At 45.5% G+C, this 24,745-nt stretch overlaps 1 protein-coding gene and 1 long non-coding RNA gene across 3 annotated transcripts in view; one reads left to right on the forward strand and one right to left on the reverse strand.

Annotated features, from left to right (window-relative positions):
* PAMR1 (peptidase domain containing associated with muscle regeneration 1) overlaps positions 1–8,961 on the reverse strand; it is a 71,024-nt gene extending 62,063 nt beyond the window's left edge. Inside the window, exon 1 of one of the 2 annotated variants that reach the window (XM_059931387.1) lies at positions 8,685–8,961. In XM_059931387.1, the coding sequence (XP_059787370.1) occupies positions 8,685–8,757 (73 nt within the window). In that variant the 5' untranslated portion in view covers positions 8,758–8,961. The remainder of the gene's footprint in view (positions 1–8,684) is intronic. The other variant, XM_059931386.1, reaches the window with a different exon arrangement.
* Positions 8,665–15,666, forward strand: LOC132370759 (uncharacterized). Its single transcript, XR_009504699.1, has 6 exons — positions 8,665–9,055; positions 9,397–9,438; positions 11,848–11,998; positions 13,050–13,410; positions 15,184–15,310; positions 15,451–15,666. It is a non-coding gene; the product is annotated as an uncharacterized LOC132370759 (long non-coding RNA).
* Positions 15,667–24,745: the final 9,079 nt, after the last annotated feature.

Genomic DNA, 24,745 nt, shown 5'->3' on the forward strand with positions numbered 1-24,745 from the left:
GAAGGATGCCCAAATAGTCTCCTTATTGGTTTTTTTTTTTTAATTTTTTTAAAATTTATTTTATTTTTATTTTTGGCTGCGTTGGGTCTTCGTTGCTGCACGCGGGCTTTCTCTAGTTGCAGTGAGCGGGGGCTACTCTTCGTTGCGGTGCACGGGCTCTAGGCACGCAGGCTTCAGTAGTTGCGGCTTGTGTGCTCTAGAGCGCAGGCTCAGTAGTTGTGGCACACGGGCTTAGTTGCTCCGCGGCATGTGGGATCTTCCCAGACCAGGGCTCGAACCCTGTCCCCTGCATTGCCAAGCAGATTCTCAACCACTGCGCCACCAGGGAAGTCCCAGATTCTCCTTATTTTTGAAGAGGAGACAGTGTGACTGTCACCAGGGATACAATGTAATCGGGAAGTCAAGTCACAGCTCTTATCGCTCCCCAGAACTGCCACATCATCATAGGTGGTACGTTAATCAGACCCACACCTCAGTTTGACCAGTGATCCCAGGGCAACCACATTACTATAAACAACTTATAGACAAGAAATGAGTTTTCTTGGTGAACTATGCAGGTCCATGTTGGTGAGGACTTTCCTTACAGCAATGTGGTCGGGATCACCTCCACAGTTCTTTCAACATCTCAGCAAGTGTGAAGGGACTAGGACATCAGACTTCCCGTCCATCTCTCAGCAGAAGTCTGAAGAAAAGCTCATGTTTTGTAGATTTTCAAATTCCCTTCTTACCCCATCCTCTATAATGGTGAAGATATTCTTCAATGTTATATTCATTATGGGCAAGAGACCTAAGTTTTCCAAATGGTGAAGCACTAGTTCCACTGGATGGTATAAGGTATTATGTGAATAAAGGTTCTGTGGCCAAACAACTTTGTAAATGCTAATAACAGCTTTCTTTATTGTAGGGCTTTGCCAAGTCTATAATATTCTTTGCACATAGTTAATTCCCACATCCCCCAAACTAATTCCATCATGACGTCCTAGGTTTTGTTTACTTCTGTTGAATATCCTTTAGGATTAATATTCCATGAAACCTACTTTGGAAAATACCAGGCTGGACCATAAGCTCTCTCAACCTTAAAGAAAGTGCCTTACATATATACAATGGAATACTACTTAGCCATAAAAAGAAACGAAATTGAGTTATTTGTAGTGAGGTGGATGGACCTAGAGACTGTCATACAGACTGAAGTAATTCAGAAAGAGAAAAACAAATACCGTATGCTAACACATACATATGGAATCTAAAAAAAACCAAAAAACAAAAAGGTTCTGAAGAACCTAGGGGCAGGGCAGGAATAAGTATGCAGTCATAGAGAATGGACTTGAGGACACGGGGAGGGGGAAGGGTAAGCTGGAACGAAGTGAGAGAGTGGCACGGACATATATATATATATATACACTACCAAATGTAATATAGATAGCTAGTGGGAAGCAGCTGCATAGCACAGGGAGATCAGCTCGGTGCTTTGCGTCCACCTAGAGGGGTGGGATAGGGAGGGTGGAAGGGAGACGCAAGAGGGAAGAGATATGGGGAATATATGTATATGTATAGCTGATTCACTTTGTTATAAAGCAGAAATTAACACACCATTGTAAAGCAATTTTACTCCAATAAAGATGTTAAAAAAAAAAAAAAAAGAAAGAAAGTGCCTTAAGGAAAAGGCCTTTTATTCATCATCCTGTCTCCAGCACCTAGGATCACACCTGGCACCTGGTAGGTGCTTGATAAAGTCTGCTGAATAAATACATGAATGTGGATACATGAGGCATGTGTGATTTCCAGGGTCAGGTTATTTGTGTCAAAGACTGATGTTAGAAATGGCTCTTGCGATGACCTTTTGGGGTCTCTATTTTACAGTAGAAGGAATCCATTGGGTCCATTACGGCTGAATAGTTTTTGCTCTTTGTGTACTGCAGTTTGCATCTCATTTCCATAAAGGCTTGAGCTGCTCACTTGTTCTTTTCTACCATTGATTGGCCAGGGGAGCCAGGCTTGTACAGAAAGGAGGCGGAACATCACTTAGAAGCAGGCAGTCAATCACCCACTGGGAGGCAGAAAGCCAGACCAAGAATAAAGATTCTTTATACCAGGCAAGCCCTCCCTTCTGCTTGCATCCAGGTGAGCCAAGTGGTATATTGAAAAATATAGTAGATGCTACCAGATGGAAGCTAAGCTCAGGCAACTTGTCCTGGGATATCTCAGGTGTTCTCTACCATCACTGTTGACTTCCGAGGTGGGATCCCATGATGCAGGGGATTAACTGATCTTCTTCAAAGGAGTCCTATGAAGTAAGTGGACATGGAACTGGGTTTGAAAAACATTGACACCTTGGTTCCTCAGAGTCCTCAAATGATTTGACTTGAAGCAAACCAGGCCAACATCCCTCCTTCGCCCAGTGGTTTTCCATTAAAAACTGGTTAGAAATTTATTGTAAGCAATCATAAATTCAGCTTATGAGGACAATTGCTGCATCTTCCCATGAGCTGAAGTTGCCTGAATGTGTTCCTCACTCTGTTCTGGCAGCAGGAGCCCTGGGTTTCCAATCACCAAACCAACTGACCAGACTTCTACTTACACTGACACTGGCTGCCAAAGGACTAACTCAACCCTCTGAGACAGCCAGAGCCTCGGAGAGGGCGGTGATAAAGATGCCTACACTGCAGGAACAAAGGCATTTCCCCAACTCCAGAGGCAGAAGGGTGACAGAAACATGTGTCTTCGTTTGCTGCTCAGCCGAGGGGGGCACTTCTCTTAACCAGCTGACAAAGGACCCAAGACATTAGTGTCTAGTAGACAGCTGATCCTCATTCAAAACCCATCTGAGTATTAATGGCGGGAGTCTACATTTCCATCCCCTGCAATATCCATCAACTGTGTTATGCCGAAAAAAAAGAAGAAAGAAAAAACGCTTCCCCTTACTCATGCCAGGTCTGCTGCTGCTGTTCCATAGCCTAAGAGTTTACACAGTGACGATCATGACAGAATAAATCCATAAAGGAGCAGCGCTACACAGTGTCAGGGCCAGGCTTGAAGCAGATCTCATCCTTAATTCTGTCCCTCCACAAGCAGACACATGATTTTGATTATAAAGGCTGACCATGGGACAAAGAAATTCTCACTTCCCACATCTAATCAGAATGAGATGCATGAGCTTGTGGACAGCTACCCCAGAAATTGGCAGGATTTGCAATCTGCTTAACACTCCTGTTTCCTTTAGAAAATGGCTCCTCTTGGGTTCCACGTGGTCCCACTGGGGCTGCTGAGGTCTCTCCCTCATCTCTCACATCCACTCTGCCCCCCACAGTGGTGAGCACATGACCTCCCTGAGACCATTCTCAGCTCCTGGAATATCCAAGGGATAACCAGAATTCTCTACTAACACCATGGTCTTTATGATTCGGCCAGCAGATCTACCATAGTTGGACCCCCTGCTGACTGTGGCAGTGTTGTGTAGTGTTTCATTGCATGCATAATGGGGTCAGGCTGTCTGGGTTCAAATCATGGACGTCCAGCTCTGTGACCTGGGCAAGTACTATACCTCTCAGTTCCCTCCTATGTAAACTAGGGATAATAACACTACTAATTAGCTTCTAGATGTGTTGTGAGGATTAAATAAATACATGTAAAGCATATAGGAGAGTGCCTGGTATTTACCACAAACTCAGTAGATTATTTGGGATCTGGTCCCTTAGGTAAGGAGGCTTCCACCATTGGTGTTTCCACCATCACCGGTGAAGAATCTGATGTGCAGCCCTACCTACTCCACTCTCAGCCCACATGGGCTCTGTGTCTGTATCACAAATAACAACTGAGAACAATGAAAGGAGTCATTGTTGGTGGGCTGGGCAGTGCGGGGGGAGTAGTAGAAAGTCCCACTGGTTAAGAGAGTGGAATACCTCCAGCCAACACTAATTCTCTGCCTTCTGTGAGTGGTTTTGTTTATAGATACGAGGTTTGATTTTTTTTCCTGCATTTTACTTCTTTCTCTCCATTATAAACCTAATGCTTTGGCCCAGATCTCATGATGACTGACGAACAGAACTCCTTAAACATAGACCAGGCTTGGACTCTGATAGACTTTCTGCCACTGATGTGGTAGCTTTCAAAGCTCCAGCTGCCCTCTGGGTCCTCTGTCATGGAATTCAGGAATTAGAAAATGTAAACATTGCTTTTCCCTCCCCTTTAAAATAGAATAAGAGGAAAGGGATCTGGGCTCCTATGACTTTCAAGTATCCACAAAGTGAGGGTGACAGGTTCTCCCACATGTGGGAGGAGCAGGGCACCACCTTCTCTCACTTATCACTGAAATGGCACTTTTCCCAATTTGCACATACCCCAGATCAATTGCAGCGTCTAGAGCTGGGCTCAGGGGAGGCAGGTAGAGAGGTTTTCTCGTGCATCGGGATTGGCCACCCCTAGTAGGGCAGATGGAAATAATTTTCTGACTTAAGGCCAGTCATTAGGTCCTCCAGACGCCATGAGACGCCATTATCTCAGCCATTGCTGTCTAGCCAGGGTAACCCAGATGCAGATAAGTTTAAGTCAAACACATGGTCCCTGGCAGGAGCATTCCAAAGCCCTCCCTAAGGCTTCTGGATATTTCTGAGGGACTTACATGCTCCAGGTCACATCTGCCTCTGGGTCCAGAGGTGCTTTGTCCCTAGCTTACTGACCCAAACATAACACCCAGCTTCACCCCCAGTTTCCACCAAAAGCTCACTCTCAAGGGCATTCCTGAGAGTAGAACATTTTACCAAAGCGTTGGTGGTCATAGAGGTGAGATTACGTTCCACAAAACACACAAGTTAAAATATATTTACGTTCCTTCTTTTCAAAGTCCTGTCTGCTACGAAATTCTCACTTCTGCTTCCCCCCATTCAGTACACAGCCTTCCACTCTCTCTCTTTTACTCTCCATTTCTGCCCCATCCCTCCCAGGAATGGAGGTCAAAAATGCAAATGCCAGTAGAGACTAGCAGAGAACATACGTGTGAATTGAGAAGGCAGGGTGTCAGGCCAGAGAGGGGACCCAGCCTACCTCAAAGCATTCAGGTTCAAAACATTTTTAAGCATCGTATCCTACTAGCTACTTCTGCAGACCTTTGACCCGAAGGCTGCCAATCCTTCGGTGCTACAGTCTCCCTCTTTGCCAAAGTCACCCCCAAAAGAGCAGCAGTGCCACCCAAGCTGGAGCTAGCAAGAACCCTCCCCCCGCCACATGTGTCCTGAAGCCATGCCATGATCACATGTGCATCAGTATATGATGCTGTTAGATATGTGAGTTTAAGTCAGCCAGGTACCACACGAGCTTGAGCTCAGAAATTCGACAGTCTGGGCTCACGCCAGGCTCCACTAATCTGCTTGTGTTTTCTTTTTTATCATTATTACAGCAAAATGTAAATAACATAAATTTACCATTTTAATCACTTTTAAGTGTACAGTTCAGTGGCTTGTGTAACCATCACCACTATACATCTCCAGAATGTTTCCATCGTCCCTCACTGACACTCTACACCCATTAAACACTAACTCCTCAATCTTTCCTCCCCACAGCCCCTGGTAACCACTGTTCTACTTTCTGCCTCTATGAATTTGACTTCTCTAGGTACTTCATATAAATGGAATCATACAGGATTTGTCCTTTTGTGTCTGGCTTCTTTCACTTAGCATAATGTTTTCAAGGTTCATCCATGTTGTAGGCTGTGTCAGAACTTCACTCCTTTTTAAGTCTGAATAATATTCCATTGTATGTACGTACCACATTTTGTTTATCCATTGATGGACACGTGGGTTTTTCCCACCTTTTGGCTATTGGGAACAATGCTGCAGTGGACACTGGTGTACAAATATCTGCTGGAGTTCCTGCTTTGACTTATTTTGTGTATATACCCAGAAGTGGAATTGCTAGATCAAACGTTTACCTTTTTCAGAACTGTGCCTGTATATCTTTGGACAGGTTACAGACCCTCTGTAAACCTCATCTGGAAACAGCACCTACCCTGCTTTGGCTCAAACACTGGGCACATAATAAATGCTCACAGATGTTTACTCTCCTTGTCCTCTGCATTTGAGGTACTCAAACTAAATGATCTCTACAGTTACTCCCAGCTCCCTAAACCAATGATCCCACCCTCAAATTATTTCCCTGTTGGAGAAGCCAGGAGTTCTCAGAATATATATATCTGGGGAACACCCTCTTCATGGTCCCCACAAAAATCTAGCCCTGCCAAGAAGGCCCAATTTTCATAGCTCTCTCCTTGGAATTTGCTAACACATCCCATTATAAACCAACATCTAATTTTTCTTGCCACTCCTTCCCCCTTGCTTTCTTCCCACATTCCCTTTCTCGGTTGGCTTCTCCTGCCCACTGAATATCTGTGCTTCAAATTATCTTCCCCAGCTGCCTTGATGCTCATTCCCCACCAGCTAATGTCTGTTGGAAGCAACACTTGTGAAGTTATTCATATTAAGGTTTCACTCCCCAGAGTCACATCTTTTAAATGAGTTGTTCCTTTTAGGCAGAATCCTGCTGGCAGAGCTACTGCTATTTGGTGAAGTCAGTGGAGTTGGGTTTCTCCCCTCACATGCTGTTTACATTGGGTTATCACTTGGCCCGATGTTTGGATTTTCATCCTCAGACACGTGTCCCAAGTCGATGAGCAATAACCGTCTGCTGTGCCATCCCCATGGATGTTTACATTTCATCAGATGCTCTTTTTAGAAAAGTAATTAGAGGAAATATGCTGCTAAGCTTTCTTTGACAGGGCCAGATTCAGAACTCCAGCAGGGAGTGGACTCATTCACTCACGACTTGAAGAAATATTTTCCTTCTCCACTCCATCCCTCCGTGTTCCCTCTAAATGCGAATGCTCAACAATGAAATATCCTTGCGAGACACGTCAAGTTGCTCTCTGGTTCAGTCAGCAGCTCGGCTGCCCAGACGCCGCGTACCCTCCCTGAAGCTTTTCCAGAGCAAAAGGTAAAAGAGATTCTCAGTTCAGGAAAAAATGGGTTTTTCGGATCCCGGGCAAGAAAAAAGGGGCAGCTGAGCTTTGGTTTTTAACTTTTCTGGGTTTCAGCCATCTTACCTGCCACGTTAGAAAAAAAGAAGCAGGGGCGTGCTGATGCAGGGATGAGCAAACTAGACCTCGGAGCCCTGGTGTTCCAGAAGGAACCAGGTTCCTCTGGAGTTGGGCTCGGGCCACCATGCCCTGGAAGTTCGGCTCCAAAAGGCAGAGGTGGAACAGGAATGAGCCTTAAGGAAAATTCACCAACTTACCCCCTGGGGCAAGTGTCTGGGTTTATGGATTATCAGACTCCCCCCTCCTGGGCTCCTTCTTCCTACATTATTGTCTTTGGGCTGTTCCAGATGCCAGTGAGGCAAAATTCAAATGAAACACTCTCTCCAGCTTGAGAGTAAATCACCAAGGAAGATTTCACCTGGGGTTGGCAGGCTACAGGTAGATGGGACGTATTCACCAAAATGGGTTTTTCTTTTTTTATATCTTGGCTTTTTGTTCATCATGATCATGAAGGGATATGCCCCATGGTCCAGCTCCCCTTCTACAGTAGGTGATCGCATTTTACACCCTCACCACTCCCGCTTACTCTGTCTCACTCTCAGGCACTTGCCAGCTATGTGCAGCAATGGATCATCCACCTCTCAAGTAGAGCACAGGTGACAGGTAACCGGCACAGGTGACAGGTAACCCCCGCAGAAGGAGAGTAGCAAAAGCTCACACACTCCCTGCTCCTCTGCAAAGTCGCCCTGTTTTATCATGTGTGTACATTTCAACCGGCCCTTATCTCCTGAGGTCTCGCCCTACCTCCTGACACCTGGCCTCTCCAGCATAGGACAGGTGGTCCTAAGGAGTCCTCCTTCCCTGCTTGCCGGGGAGCAGTCAGAAGACAAGCCTGCCCTCTCCTTGCTTCTGCTGAGTCAAGAGGCTCCCAGGACCTCTGTGTCTCGTTTCAGCCTCACTTGCCCCAGGAGCCCATTTGACATGGGTTTTGTGGCTCAGAAAATGACATGTGAAAAACACAGAGGCCACAGCTCTTTCTAAACAAACACTGTGCTTCCCCAGAAACGACTTGCACTCTTCACCTCGGCTTTTCCTTCTTCTTTCTCATTCTTATCAGAAAGGAAGTGTATATATGCTGAGTGAGTACATCTCCCATGCTGGGAATCTGTTCTGAAGGGCTGTAACTGTAAGATTTCATCAAGCAAGATGCCCCAGAGGAACACCCTCGCTGCCAGCCCTGCTCTCCTCCTCCTCTCTCCTCCCAGCTCACCTCTGAGGGGGCTTTTTCCAGTGGGAAATTTAGCTTTTGCATGTCAGAGGGGGTACCTGACACTGGGTAGATTCCCGGAGGTAATTTTGTGCTTTGAAAAGCTAAAATAAAAAACCAGCAAATAAAACTGAAGCTGGTACCCCTCCTGAGGCAGTTCAGTCCCACAAGATGGGATGACAGAAAACAGTGTCCCATTCTCAGGGAGAAAGACAGACACTCCAGCATCACCAGCCAAGCCCCCAAGATTATCACTGAGAAGAAGCCCCCCCCCCCCAGCCACCACCCACATACACACAAGCACCGTCTCCTGGGAGCCCCCAGTCCTGCCCCCTACCAAACCCCAAGAGGGAAAAGTTCCCTCCTGGGGGTTCTGAATGCTACTCACAGTACCTCTTGGCAAGGAGGAGATGAGAAGGAGCTGCAGGAAAGTGAGCCCCAGCTGCGGCCACCAGCCCAGCTCCATCGTTCCGCGGTGGTGCCCGGAGCGACTGCCGGGGAGGGACCGAGGGAGGCCGGCCGGCGGGCAGGCGGCTCTTACACGGACCTCCCCAAGCCGCGGCGGAGCGGGAGCTCGGGTTTCAGCTCGCCAGGCTCTCCCATCCTCATCCGAGGGGAACCACCTTCAGCCAGAGCGACGTCAGCCCAAACCTCTCCTCTCCGCGGCTGCCTTAACCCTTGCGGGGCCCGGGGAGGTGTGGCCACGCGGAGAGGCCCCAGGCTGCGGCTGGAAGGCAAGCTGCGGGGCACGGAGGCCAGCCCAGGTCAGGCTGGGCTCCCTCAGCGCGGTGAGGGGAGGGGAGGGGAGCAGCCCGCAGTACCCTGAATGGGAGCGCAGGTAGACGGGGCTGGGGGCCGCTCAGGTGAGGCCTGAAGCACCCGCCCCCCGAGCCTGGGATGGGAGGTCCACTGCCTGCCTTCACTGCGCACACCGAGTCTGCTAGATTAAAAGCCTGCCTTCGAGGGGGAGGGGGCGCCCTGGTGATGCGAGGAGAAAAGCAGCCAACCTGCCTCCCCCTCCACCTGTATCCCCAAGTCTCCTTCCTACCTGGAGCATTTGCTCCAGGTGACCACAGTTTGGAAATCTTATCCTTTGCCTCTACAGGCTTCTGGGAAAATTCTTCATCTTCCCATGACGCCCATTATGGTAAGTTCAGCAGCGTAAGAGCCCCTGCACACATGCTAGGCAGGGTATTGGGCTCAGGGATAAAAGAACATACGGGATGTTGCCTCCATTCCGAGGACGTTCAGTCTAGGTACAGAGATAGCAAATGACATGTTGAAGTGAGGAGGAAGGATGCTTTACAAGATAAGAGCTGACATTTTTAATCAATTTCTCTGTGCCAGGCATCGAAGTACCTTACATGTATTAACTCATTTATTCCTCACAATAAACCTATCATCTCTGGAACTTCACTGGCAGTCCAGTGGTTAAGACTCCCCACTTCCACTGCAGGGGGTGCGGGTTCGATCCCTGGTTGGGGAACTAGGATCCCACCTGCCACGAGGCGTAGCCAAAAATAAATAAATTAATTAATTAAAAAATAAAGAAACCTATCATCTCCATCTTACAGATAGGGAAACTGAGTCCTTGAGAGTTCAATAGCTCATCCAAGGTCAGGCAGTAAGTGGCAGAGCCAGGGTTTGAACCCAAGCAGCTTGGGTCCAGAAGCCATAGTCCTAGCCAACAGGCGTACTGCTTCTTAAAATGCTGTGTATACAGCATTTTATTTAGCCATTATAGTCACCATGTACAGTAGATGGCATTGTCCACACAGTATGGATGCAGAAACCAAGACTCAGAGATTACATGACTTGTTCAAGGTCATTTGGCTGGAAGTGGCAAAGTAGGACTCATACCCAGGTCTAACTCAGGGAAGCACTGGGGCTTCAAGCCATGCTTGGTCCCAGTTTGTACCTTCAGATGAAGAACCAAAGTTGAGAGGAGTGATCATTCAGGCCCAGAGCACTGGGAGGCTTCCCTGAGCTGGGGGAGCTTGATCTGGGACCTGAGAGAGAGGTAGGATCTCAGTGCATGGAGGGAGTGAGGAGGTCTTTCTAAGAAAAAGGGCTGAGTTTGTCCAGTGCCACTGGGAAATAAGTGAGTATTTGCATGTTTATAATTTATATTTATCCTTTTCCCCAAAGGATCCATGGCAACGTATACCATTAAAATGAATTTTAAATAGTTTTCATATACAGATAGATAGAGATATAGATATATCTCGATCTATCTATATATCAAAACTGTTTTTTATATATATACATATATATATATATATATATCTTGATCTATCTATCTCTCTATCTATATCTCTCTATATATATGCCTCAGAACAAAAGCCAACTCAAGAGGATAAACAATCTGTATAGCTTGGATATGGCAGAGAGCAAGAAAAAAAGCATGTGGTCATGGTGTTTGGATTTTATTCTACAGTTAATGGAGGGCTCTGACGGTTTAGGAGCAGGGGGTGTTGGGCCCAAAGCCAAGTCCCAGGAAGAAAAGTCACCCTGGTGTCCAGACTGAGGGATGGAGGAGGCCAAGGCCCGCCTAGAGAGAACAGCTGGGACTATGGAGTAATGCCTGGACTAAGGAGCCAGTCGTGGAAGTTGAAGGGAAAAATTATGGGAGAAACTTGGCGAAGGTAGAATCCCAGGACTCAGGACAGACTAAATGGGCAGGAGCCCTGACACAGGTGCTCCTCTCAGGAAGAAATTCCTAAATCCCAGCCCTGCTTCTGGGGCCCATTGCAGCCAAAAGATTGTGAACAGCAGTCAAATCCTTGATTCACCACTAACTCTCTGAATCTCAATTTTCTCATCTGTCACATGGAAATAATAATCAAATCTACTTTGTAGACTGTTTGGAGAATTTAATGAGATTATATACATAAAGCCCTTAGCACAGGGTCTAGCTCATTCTCAATGCTCCATAAATATAAATCATTGTCTGTATTATCAGTCTGAGACTAATCCCAAGGACATCCCATGGTATGGGCCTTCTCCCTCACCCTCAACTTCTCTATCCAGGTGAAATTTGTTTAAAACAAGCCCCAAAAGTAACCTTAAAAGGGGGGAAAATGCCAAAGGGCAGCACACCTAGGGGGTGGAGGGAAGAAGGTAGAAGAGGAGAGGTTTACCTTGTTGCCAGTCAACCAGCTCTAGTCCTTTGGTGATGGGAGCGGGGAGGTGGTGACTTAGTTTCCAAATAACTGTAGGTATTAGAGCCTCTCAGGAATCTGTTTCTCCCATCAGCTGACAATGCTACTTCCTTCTTCCCTTGTCTCCCCTCACCTACACACACATACACACACAAACACACCCTCCCTGAGTCATACCCAGCAGCCTCTCCCTACAGCAATTTACCCCACTAGGGTGGAGCCCCAGGTGATGAACATGGCTGGCAGCTCCCTAAAGAAGTCCCTGGTGCCAGGTCTTTGCTTCTCCAGGCTAAGGGGGCTGGAAACAGGCCCTCACATCTATCTTTGGAATGCCCACAGGAGTAATTGGGCCCTACTAGTTTGTTGTCACTAATCTGGGTTTGCAAACTTCCTAGGGCTATGGAACCTGGAAAGGAATTCTCAGAAAGGAGCGGGACACATTCTTCTGGGGAACTGAAAGCAGTGATCAGATATTACCTTGTTGAACTTGACAATAAACTTGGGCTGGTAGAGGAAGAGGGAAGCTATGACTACGATACAAAAAAGGTCAGTAATTTGTCTGAGGTCATACAACTCTACACAAATTTCCATTTTCCTACCCAAATTTAGCTTCCTCTCTTCCCATTATGGTCAAATCAGTTTTTCATACTGATAAAGTTTAGTATTATTCTAAGTCAGTATTCTTGACCCAGGTTCCATGGGGTCTATTGGGAGGAGAGTTTCACATGGCCTTTGAAGCTCTGGAAATGATATGCAAAATTTTGCATGCAGTTTTTGGAGTAAGAGAGAGCCATGGCCTTCTTCAAAATCTCAAAGGGATCTGCAAAGTCCCAACTTTTTAAGAATCACTGATCATCATAAGTTAACACTGAAAAATTCACCAAGTACCTGTTGGGTTTGGGGAAAGTGGTTTGGGACAGACAATTGTTGAATCTAGGCTATAAGCTGCACAATGGGTATTTGTAGGACCCTCCCTCCCTTTTTTTCTATTTCTGCCTTAAGAGCTCTTGCTCTGGATCATACTGCCTAGTGTTGAATCCAGCTGGACCACTTACTACATATGTACACCTGGGCAGGTTATTTCACCTATGATGGCTGTAGTTTTCTCACCTGTTAAGTAGAGAGAATAATGGTACCTGCCCCCATAGGGTTGGAGTAAAGAGCTCAGAACAGTGCCTAAAATATACTAAGTACTCAGGAAACATTAGCTATTTTTATTATGATTCTCTCCCCCTCCTGCCCTCACTTTCTACACCCACTTCTGGGAGGAATAAATCATTAGAAAGGCTATGGGTGAAAGAGGCAAAGTGCCATGCTGGGAAGTAGGGAACAATACCTAGAATTAAGAATTATCTACTTATAATCAACACTCAGAAATCAACAATTGGCTGTAGTAGACGGAGTAGGGCCAGCCATTTAATTACAAGTCACAATCCCCTCTAATTTTCACATGAAAGGATGAGGCACTCTAAAAAACCTGAACCTTTTTCAATGCCGTGGGAGGCTGATTGCATGTGAATACACAGAAAGAAACCGCAGAGAAGGCTGTCTTGTGAATGCCAACAGCTCCCCAATCTCCAAACTATAACTTTTTCAGATCAGCACCTGAGCAGAAACCACACAGAGGGCAAGCCAGAGGAAAGAGCTGGGGCGGTACAGGTCTGCAAGCCTGAGAGAGGCGTCCCAGAGCACTGGTCAGTAGTGTGGTCAGTAAGTGTGGCTTTCATCAGCGTACGAAACACAAAGTTCAAGTCAACCAAGGCCAGAGATGGAGAAGGGTAGGTCTGTGGAAAAGACAAAGGGTCCTTCCACCAGAGCCTGCTCTAACTGGCCGCACCATGGAAGTCTCCAGCCCTAATAAATCCCGGCTGTTCACCTACACAACAAGCAACAATGTTCCACCTCCAGGGCTGGCTCAGCTCCACTCCCTTTCCATTGGGAACCAGGCAAAGGGGTAGGTGAGTCTGTCATTCTTTCTTTAACCACATTGTTCTTGCTCTATGTCATTCATCATGGAAATTGCTGAAAGTGGGCACGCTTCCCGCCTTCATAGTCAATGTGCTCCTGAATCACTTGGGCAAACCTATTCTTGACTTTCATATGTGTACTTATAAACTTCAATTTAAAGCAAAATGTCTGCTATGCCACGGAACTGCAAAGCTTTACAAAGAACACTGGCAAAAATTGTGACCCCAATCCAAGTGGCTAACTCAACAGTTACATGCATTTGAGCCACTTAGGATGAGGAAGGGACCAAAACATAGAATAACTCCAAGGAAAGGCAGCAGGGTACAGTGGCATAAAAAAGGCAAAAGGCCCCAGGGTGGATCAAGGCTCTACTACCTACCAGCTGTATGAACTTGGGTAAGTTCATTGGCACCTCTGAGTCTCAGTTTCCTCATCTATAAAAGGGAGGTAATAGCTACCTTATAATTCTGGTGAGATTAAAATGAGGCTGGCATACATAATGGTAGCTCAATCAAGGTTGACTGTTGTTATAACTATGTATGAACATCTACTCTTAGAGTTTCATTTCAAAATGAAACTAAGTAGGTACCATTTTCCACAGGTCTGGTGATATAAGTTAGGTTATGTTCCTATATTGATTTGAAGCCAATGCATGTGTGAAGAATATATTGTCTTGTATATTTATGCTTCCAGTTGGAAGTCTAGGGGTAGAGTGTGCATTTGTCCAAAGACAGATCGAGAGGCCTGTCCTGAGTGGACCCAGTCCAAGTGCTGAAGAAAAAATTATTCTGATGTTTGTTAAAGACTGTAAGGAAGACTTTATTCAAGGGACTGCAGCAATGGGTGTCTGCAGGAGGCAGGGGAGATTGGGCTCAACTCTGAATAAAACAAGGAAAAGTGAGGATTTATCACCAAGGAGCAGGGTGGGGGGTCAGTGGATGGAAAACTACTAAGAGGAAACATTAGGAATAAGGGGGGATACTAGCTAATCTGATTTAACAGGATTCTTGCTGAAGGCAGGTCAGGGTGATCAGATATCAACAAGGACATGGTGGGGGATGAGGAACTGAATCAGATATCAAGGGTGATCAGATATCAGTGATGGGAGATTCTCACTAAACTGACTTAGTAGGATTCTTTCTCTTGAGGACAAGGCTCAAGGAGGGGCCTAGTCAAGAAAAGGCTTACACAAGACTGACTACAGCTTGGGTAAGGAGCAAGTCTTTGTCACACAGGACCCACAAAATCCGCTGAAAGGTCTTTGCTTTGAATGTCTGGTTCAATCTTGCCACATTGTTCATTGGGATAAATAGGATTTGCATATAAAGTAACCTGTCTCCTTCCATGGAAGGAAGGAAAGGAGAAAGCACAAATACCAAGTAAAAATCATCCATTCACTTATTCAGTGCAATGTATTGCATGTCTGCTATGTGCCAGACATCATCTCAGGTCCTTGGAGTATAGCCGTGAACAAAACCTGTGTGGTCGCTCACCTTGCAGACTTGCAGACCAGATAGCAATGAGACATTGGGCACACGTGATGAGCAGCATGAGTGAAGATGGAACATTCCAAAAGCGTGTAACCAGGGGATCCAGTCTGGTCTGAAGGTCAGAAAAGTTTCCCTGAGAAGGTGACACTGAACTTCAGACCTAAAGAAACACAGAGGGAAGGGAGAGTAGAGGACAAGAGATGAGGAAGACCAGGTAATAAGGAGGCTAAAGGTGCAGGCAGGCCTTCAAAACCATGAACTTGATTCTGACAGGGTCATTGAAGACAACTTGAGGGCCAGTGACTGGATCAGACTTGTGCCCCAGACTCAGCTCTCCGCACCTACATCCAGTATGCAACAGGATGGGGAGAAGTGGCTTGATCTGAGAGGCACCAAGGAGGTAAAGAGGATGGGATCACTGATTATGGTGTATATTGAGGAGAAAAGTGAGGGAGCAAAGACGACTCCCAGTTGATAACCGTGTAAATGTGGGTGGGTGCATGGTGGTGCGCTGTGTAGGACTCTCTCTCTCTCTCTCAGATCATTCACTCTGGGAGAAGTCAACTATGGAGAGTCTCACACAGAAAGGAACCGAAGCTTCCTGACAACAGTCCCATGAAGGATCTTGGGAGCCAATTCTCCAGCCCTTCCGATGGCTGCAGCCCCAGCCAGCAACTTGCCTGCGACCTCACAAGAATCCCCTTAGCCAGAGCCACCCAGCTAAGCTGCTCCCAGATCCCTGACCCTCAGAAACTAGGCAAGATAATAAACTGTGTTGTTTTGCACTGCTAAATTTGTTACACGGCAATAAATTACTACTACAAAAGATTTCTGAATTGGGCAATCTGGAGCAGAGGAGAAACCAAAACTGTCTACACACTTGGTAAACCTGCAGCCAAATGAAAACTTCTGGGCAGCCACAGCTTAAGGACTCAACAGTGAGAAATGTTAACACAATGAGCCTATCACAGGGAAGAAGCTTTCAGTTGTGCATAACAACAAGCCCAATTCATGTGGCTGAAACAATAAGGAATTGTATTATCATGTATAACAATAAGTCCACAGGTAGGACAGCTCCAGAGTTAATTCTGTGGCTCAACAGTAGTGTTAAATACTTAAATAGGTCCAAATTACCAACAGATATATACAGTGTGCACACATTTATATAAAATCTTGGGACATATAAAAATAGCATGTGTTATACAGATGGCCAACAGCCACATGAAAAGATGCTCAACATCGCTAATTATTAGAGAAATGCAAATCAAAACTACGAAGTATCACCTCATACCTGTCAGAATGGCCATCACAAAAACATCTACAAACTATAAATGCTGGAGAAGGTGTGGAGAAAAGGGAACCCTCTTGCACTGTTGGTGGGAATGTAAATTGGTGCAGCCACTATGGAAAACAGTATGGAGGTTCCTTTAAAAACTAAAAATAGAGCTACCATATGATCCAGCAATCCCATTCCTGGGCATATAACCACAAAAGATGAAAACTCTAATTCGAAAAGATACATGGACCCTAATGTTCATTGCAGCACTATTTACAATAGCCAAGACATGGAAGCAACCTAAGTGTCCTTCAATAGATGAATGGATAAAGAAGATGTGGTACATATACACAATGGAATATTACTCAGCCATAAAAAAGAATGAAATAATGCCATTTGCAGCAACATGGATGGACCTGGAGATTATCATACTAAGTGAAATAAGTCAGAGAGAGGAAGACAAATATTAAATGATATGACTTACATGTGGAATCTAAAAAATAGTACAAATGAACTTATTTACAAAACAGAAATAGACTCCAGACATAGAAAACAAACTTATGGTTACCAAAGGGGAAGCACAGGGAGGTATAAATTAGGAGTATGGGATTAACAGATACATATTACCATATATAAAATAGATAAACAACAAGGATTTACTGTATAGCACAGGGAACTATATTTAATACCTTGTAATAACCTATAATGGAAAAAAATTGAAAAAAAGAGTGTGTATATATATATATATATATATATATATATATATATATTCAGTTATGTATATACATAACCAAATCACTTTGCTATACACCTGAAACTAACACAATATTGTAAATCAACTATACTTCAGTAAAAAAAAATAGCATATGTTGTTTGTGAATAGAAACACATATCATTAAACTACTAAAACATAGTTAGAAATGACATACACTACCTTCAAGGCAGGAGTTACCACTGAAAAGGAAGGGTGTCACAAAATGTGAGCTATGAAATTTTAGCTAAAAAATAAAACAAATGAAGGAGAAATTGAAGCCAAACATTAACATCTGTCTATCTTTGAGGCTAGTGCATAGGGATCTGTTACTGTCTGGAATTTTTTTGCATGTCTGGATTATTAATAATTATATCTATATTTATAGGTCTATAAAGTAGCTACAAAAAATGTAAGAAGGGGACATATTGGAAAATATTTTAATGGACAGAGAAGACAAGCATTTATTCTTAAGAAAACATTTTGAAAGAATGAAATAATGCCATTTGCAGCAACATGGATGGACCTAGAGATTATCATACTACCTGAAGTAAGTCAGAAAGAGAAAGACATACCACATGATACCACTTATATGTGGAATCTAAAATATGACACAAATGAACTTATCTACAAAACAGAAAGACTCACAGACACAGAGAACAGACCTGTGGTTGCCAAGCAGTGGGGGGAGGGATGGATTGGGATTTGGGGATTAGCAGATGCAAACTCTTATATATAGGATGGATAAACAACAAGGTCCTACTGTATAGTACAGGAAACTATATTCAATATCCTGTGATAAACTATAATGGAAAAGAATATAAAAAAGAATGTATATATGTGTATAACAGAATCACTTTGCTGTACAGCAGAAATTAACACAATACTGCAAATCAACTGTACTTCAAAGAGAAGATCAGATGGAAGAGCTCTGTGCTAGAAATGAAACAGCGAAGTATGCTGGGAGTGATGGAGGAAGGTACTTTAGTTTGCAGAATCCAAGCAGGCCTCTCTGAGAAGCTGCCATTTAAGCTGAATGCATCTGAGGAAAGGGCATCCCAGGCAGAGGGAACAGCTAAGACAAAGGCCCTGAGTTGGGAATGAGCTTAGAGTGCTTGAGGAACACAAAGGAGGCCAGTGTAGCTGGCACACAGCTCTTTAGAAAAGAGGGAACATGAAAGGGGCCAGGAGAACATGCTGGGATGACCAAGTGAATTCACACCACTGTCACGCTACCTTCTGGGCATCAGGGAATTCTTTGAAAATTTAGTGAAAAGCTATGGATTCTAGAAAAATACACACATACTGATTTTTGATTACAATGTCAGGATATGCGTGGACCCTCTGAAGCCTACCCAGAAATGACCTAATTGCAGCATTTGAACTCAAGCCACATTATTCCCAGTTGGTGAGGGTATGGGGGCCTGGCCATTTCTACCCAATGCAGGACTTCTCTATAGGTAATATTTGCACTAGAGTTCCCTACAGCGCTGACCAAGAAATCCTGAATGCTGTACCAGTCTGAGGGTCTCCTACCCCATCCTTCTGTGTTTCCCCTGGCTTTTCACCATGTCAGACCCGCACAGCAGTTTGAAAGCTCTCCCTGCCTACTCTTGCCTCTCTCCCCTTTATTTTTCACAGGCTCTACAACCAAGAATTCTGTCTTGCACTTCTAACTTAGCTTGGTGTCTGCTTCTTAAAGGGACCAACCAACACAACTGATACTGGGAATAATCAAAAACAAGAGGTGATAAGAGGGAGTTTGCGATCTAGATCACTTGCCACACAGCTGGCAAGGAAGGCCCCATCCCAAATGGTACCTGAGGTACAGATAATCCTGGCACAAGGTGGCAACCCAATTGCTAAAAATTTCACAGGTGATTACTTGGAAGGACCTCCTGGTGGAGGGGAATGCCTGGGCTGGTATGAAGATTCAGGTTTTTGCACATTATGGAAGAATAGCACATTTAAGGACAGTAGAAACAGCTGGTTACTAACTGAGTTGATTTGATGCCTACAGAGGGATAATGAGAAACTAAGGGCAATTAACAAATTTAAATACTAAGTGTGAAAGCCAGTGGTCCTCTTTGGTAGTTCCTGCAGTAGGAGAGTGGACTGAGAAGCAGACTCAGGTTCTGATATTTATAGTCACCAGGGTTCAAAGAGAGTGGAATGCTTTGTCACGGCCAGTCTACTATGCAAAGATCAGTGCCCTGCCTGGGAAAACCTGAACTCCTGAACATGAGATTGAGTCATCTGGATGGATGCCCCCAAAGACTGTGGTTCCAGTGACTTCCCTGAATCCTCTGAGCCTTCAGAGATGGCCCATCTGTCCCTATTAAGAGCTAGAACTCCTTCCTGTGGGAAGATACAACATGGGCCTCCCCATTGCAAAAAAACAGGTGTCCTCCTCGGGACTTTCTCCCAGACCTGTCCTGGCTGCCAGGCCAGAAAATAGGGTTAAATTCCAGCATATTCCCAGTTTAGAACATAAGGAAACAGACGAATCCCAATGGAGCTGCAAGAATTAGGTAGCACGTACCAGCATGAGCCAGGGGAGTACCCATGGGATTGGATTTTGAGGGTGCTTGATTAGGGAGTACAGGACATAAGAATGGGCAAGCAAAAGTTCATTTACTTTGGAGTACTCTTCAGGAACATGGATTTAACGCCTTGGCAAGAGCCCTAGGGTATGGGCAAATTTGTAACTCTTAAAAACATGGAGAAAAAAACAGCCCGTTCTGGGACTTCCCTGGCAGTACAGTGGGTAACACTCCAAGCTCCCAATGCAGGGGGCCCAGGTTCGATCCCTGGTTGGGGAACTAGATCCCACATGCATGCCACAACTAAGAGTCCACATGCCACAACTAAGAAGTCCGCATGCTGCAACTAAAAAAATAAAAAGATCCCGCAAGCCGCAATGAAGATCCCACGTGCCACAACTAAGACCCAGCACAGCCAAAATAAAGAAAAAAAAAAAAAGAAAAAAAATAGCCCATACTGACCAAGTGGTAATGCCTAAGGTACCATGGAAACTAGTGGGATTAAATGGCTCAGGGAACTAGGCATGCTGAATTGGATATATTACATGAGGACGGAAGATCCATCAGAAATTTTGTTCCATGGAAGGATCTAGAGAACGCACTATTCACAAAGGCCATCAAGAACATGCTGATGGGATGAATATTAGCATCACTAAGACATTAAGTGGTGGCTTTCCTCTACAGGCTAGGATTGACTCTAGGAAATATGTCACAGAACTTGGCTTACTAATAGCAATGGGAATGATAAGGCCTCAAAGCAAAAGAGTCCAGATAATGGTTATTAATCACCAGAAATGAGGGGGCCCCACAATTACCATCACAACCAACAAGATTGGAGGGGCAGCCAAGGGGGCTTGACCCACAAGGAGCTGTGGATATGGTTAGTAGAACATGGGATCCCCTAGGGACAAAAGACTCAGGCAGACAAAGAGGGTGCTGCTTAATATATACAATCAAAAAAGACAAGAATGAATGAGCAGGAGGCTGAAGGTGGTCACCTCAACAGAAGTTATGAACTTTGCTCAATTCCTGGACCTGAGCCAGTTTTCATACCCAGACTCTGTTGGCTACAGAGGTGGATGGGTCCCCAAAAGGAAGTACACAGCAACACCATGGCAAGTATATACTAATGATTCCCTTAATATTTCCCTTAAAATACCTACAACCATTTACTCAGATGACTGGGGAAAGAGAAATACCCATACATTTTGAGGGTTATTGGACACAGAGTCTGAGATGACATCAATATCTGGAGACCTGAAATGTCATAATGGCCAACTGTTTGAGGCATACGGCAGCAAGTTAATATATTGAGTTTTGGCCAAAGGCCAACTTACAGTGGGTCCAGTGGGTCCATGGATCACCCATCCAGTGATGATTTTTCTGGTCTCCAAATATATAATTGGGATTGATATACTCAGCTCTTAAATTCTTACATGAGATCCTTGGTTTATCATAATGGAAAGACTGAGTAAAAACCTCTGAAATTGCCTTCCCCTCTGAAACTTCAGTTCCCCCAAATAGTGAACCAAAAACAATATCACATTCCTGGGGGAAGTTGGAGATTAGTGCCACCCGTAAGGATCTTACTGATGCAGTCATGGTGGTCTTCTTCATATCTCCACATCTCAATTTAATTCACCAGTCAGGTCCCTGCAGAAACCAGATGGATACTCTAGAATGACTGTCAACTATCACATACTCAGCCGAGAAGTAGTTCCAATAGTGGCTGTCTTGCCATTCATGGTACCTTTGCCAGAGCAGATTATTATGGACTTGGGCAAATGGTATACAGCCAATGAGTTCTTTTCTATCCCAATCAGAGAAGAGAATCGGGAACAATTTACATTCACATGGAATGGACAATAATATGTATTTACGGTATTGTCCTAGGTCTATGTTAATTCTTCTGCTGTCACAATATAGTCAGAAGAAATCTGGACCATCTGCACATCCTTCAGAATAGCACATTGATCCATTCTATCAATGACAGAGCAGGGAGAGTAAGAGCTGCCTAGCACACTGGAGGCCTTGGTGAAACAGCTCACTTCAGATGGTGGGAGATAAACCCTAGGAAGACGGAGGGGCATGGCACATTGGTAAAGTTTTCAGGGGTCCAAAGATCATGCTGAGAAATACTGTCCAAAGTAAAAGACAAATTGCTGCATTTTTTATCCCTTAGAATGAGGTATAATGTCTGTCATTCCCTTTTAGGTTGGGTTCTGGAGGCTGCACATTCCACATCTAGCAATACTACTCCAGTACATATACTGGGAAATCTGAAAGGTAGCCAACTTTGTGTGGGCCTGGAGCAAGAAAGGAATCTGTAGTCAGTTCAGGCTACGGTACAAGTAGCTCTGCCACTTGGAGGATATGATCTGGCAGACAATCTGGTGTCGGAAGTGTCAGCGGTGGGAAAAGATACAGTAAAGATCTTATAACAAACCCCAGTGGGAGAATTACAACATAGGCTTCTGGGGTCTGGATGAAGGCCATGTCAGTTGCAGCATGTGCTTTTTGAGGAACATATCCTAGAGTATTTCTGGGCTCTGGTGGACATGGGACATTTGACCCTGGAATTTCAAGTAATCATGAGCTGAGTTCTACCAGACCCTCCAAGTCATGAAATCACACAGGCCCATAGCAGGCCATTCTAAGATGGAAATGGTACACCCCAAATGGATCCCAAGCAGGACCAGACAGCACAATAAAGGTTCAGGGGCGGGAACCCCAGACTCCCGTGCTACCTGCCATGACTGCCCAGTACTGCCCAGTACCAGTCTCTCAGCTGGTACGTATGGCCAGATGGTTAGGAAGGTTCCCAAAACAACGAGCTGAAGGAGAAAAATCTCATGGTTGGTTTACAGATGGGACACCTTGGAATGTGAGTACAAGCTGAAAATGAATGGCGGGTGTCTTCCAGGCATCATGGAGTGGACTCGAATGACAGAGCTGAGGGAGAATCTTTCCAGTGGCTGGAGCTTTGAGTGGTGCACCTCGTCCTCTGCTCTGTGTGGGAGAAGAAGTGGCCAGAAGTGAGAATATATCAAGTCTCATGGACAGTAGCAAATGGCCTCGCTGGCTGATCAGGAGCCTGAAATGAAAAGGACTGAATGATTGGAAGCATGTGGATGGGCATATGGGAGTGAGCACCAAGGATGACTAGAAAATGTGATCATGGTAGACAAGAAAGCATCTACCATGGGAAAGGCATTGAATATCCAAGTAGACAAAAATGACGTTAGCCAGTATTTGTCATCACCTGACATGATGGGCACACGAGTGTTCAAAGCAGTAGAGATAGAGGTTACATGATACGACAGCCTGGACTGCTGCTTACCAAAGCCAATCCAACTACTGCCACCTCTGAATATCCAACTTGCAGGCAACCGGGCCCAAGGCTGAGCCCCTGACATGGCACTCTTCTGATCCAGTAGGACCGGGACAGGGACCTGAGATTCTGCATTTCTAACAAGGACCCAAATGATGCCACTGATCCCCACAACGCCAGTGATGCTGGTCTATATGCACTGCAATTAGAGAAGTAAGGCTGTAAAAAAGCAGAAATTACCTCCTCTAAGGTCACAGGCTAGACTATTGATAGAGGAAAAGATCTTCCAACAGGCTCTAAAGGAGAGTCATGAAGGTTTTAGCAGTGACTACTTCCCCTTAAGCAGCAACAGCAGCAGGGAACGGCTGACCCATGAAAGCTGGCACCAAGGACTTAGCTTGACTTGACTGAGAGGGTTTTCAAACCATGTTCCCTGGGAATGAAGGGGTTACTCTCTGCTAAGCAGCTTGGAGATGAGCAGCGTGAATTGCGCTGCATCTGGAGGGATTTAGGACTTGTAACAAAGTCTTCTGTTCCCTCTGCACTGCTGGCTTGACCATGGGCCTTAAACTTTCAATCTTGAGTTTCTATGAACAGCAACAGAGCTGTCATCAGGGAAAGCATGCTATTCTCCAAAGGACTTAGAGGGTGGGAGGGATCTGGCGGGGGCCCCCCATTAATCCAAGTCGGCGCATGCCTCTCTTGGGCTCTGCAAACCTGCTTTACCCCCTTCTCCTTCACAGTGGGGCTCCCAGCCATAAGTCAGGCTGGACCAGAGCTGCACTGACACCGGGATCCTCGTGAATGTCCCTCTGGTGGATTGGGCCCGTTTATCTGTGATTTGGCTCCGGACCCTTTTTTTCCTATCATATGTCATTGGAAAATTGATCTCCTTTAAGATTTGTGTTTCCAATTGTGTTTCTGGGCAGGTGACCAGTGGAATGCAGCCAGGGAAGTGTAGACAGTTAATGAAATCTAACAGGGTGCACACTTTCGGTGACCTGTCATGCCTCCATCAAGCCTGTCTCTCATATTTCCTCCACTGAGCTCTCCCTCCTGGGTACAGCCAGGGTCTGTTCTCCATCACCACAGCAAGAGCCTCAGGGAAACACAGGTGTCTGCAGTCATTAGAAATTCAAATCCACCTGCTGCACCATGTGCAAGAAGAAGGGCAACTCGGGGTCAGGGAGGATGTGATGGGTGAAGGGTGGCTGTCTGGCCATGAGTCCAGAGGGACCCATAAATCATGCCAGTTTCCAGAGTCAAGGAGCTCTAATGGGAGTCAGGTGAGAGGCCCACCTGCGGCCAGACGACTGGATGCTTTTAAACAGTGGCCCCAGAAGGTCTTGAAAGTGGGTGTCTGTCATTCCTTACACCCTGGAAGCAATTTATGGCCCATGTCTGCTCTTTCTCTGTGTGTCTCAGTACATCTCCCCCTCCTCTGCTCTCCGCCTCTCTCTGCTCTCATTCTCTATTCCCTCTTTCTTTTGTTTTCCTCTCTCCTCTCCTCTCCCTCTCTCTTTTCAGTGAAGCAAGGCTCAAGAACCCAAGCATGAGGTCAGGCTAGGACACCACTTAAGTAGGGCAAAGGGATTTTCCAGCACATGACTGATGCACAGCGGACCACTTGAAACCTGCTTGGTGGGAGCATGGGAAACGGGCTCAGGGACCAGTTAAAACGAGAAGTGGCCCATTTTTTGTCATGATCCTTCGTTTCCACCCGTTCCCCATTTTAGCATCTGCTCACCTCTCTTGCATCTCCGTGGACCTCCCCTCCCAGGCCTCACCCAGGCCTGCCATCTCTGCTGTTCCCTTCTCCAACTCCTCCCATGCTTACTCATGGGGTCCAACTCTCCCAATAAAGCATCTTTGCTAAGCACAAGCCTTCAAACCAAAGGAATGACCTTGAAGGAGGGCATTTCTGAGTCCAGGGT

This window comes from Balaenoptera ricei, chromosome 8, assembly GCF_028023285.1.
Source record: "Balaenoptera ricei isolate mBalRic1 chromosome 8, mBalRic1.hap2, whole genome shotgun sequence".
Lineage (NCBI taxonomy): Eukaryota > Metazoa > Chordata > Mammalia > Artiodactyla > Balaenopteridae > Balaenoptera > Balaenoptera ricei.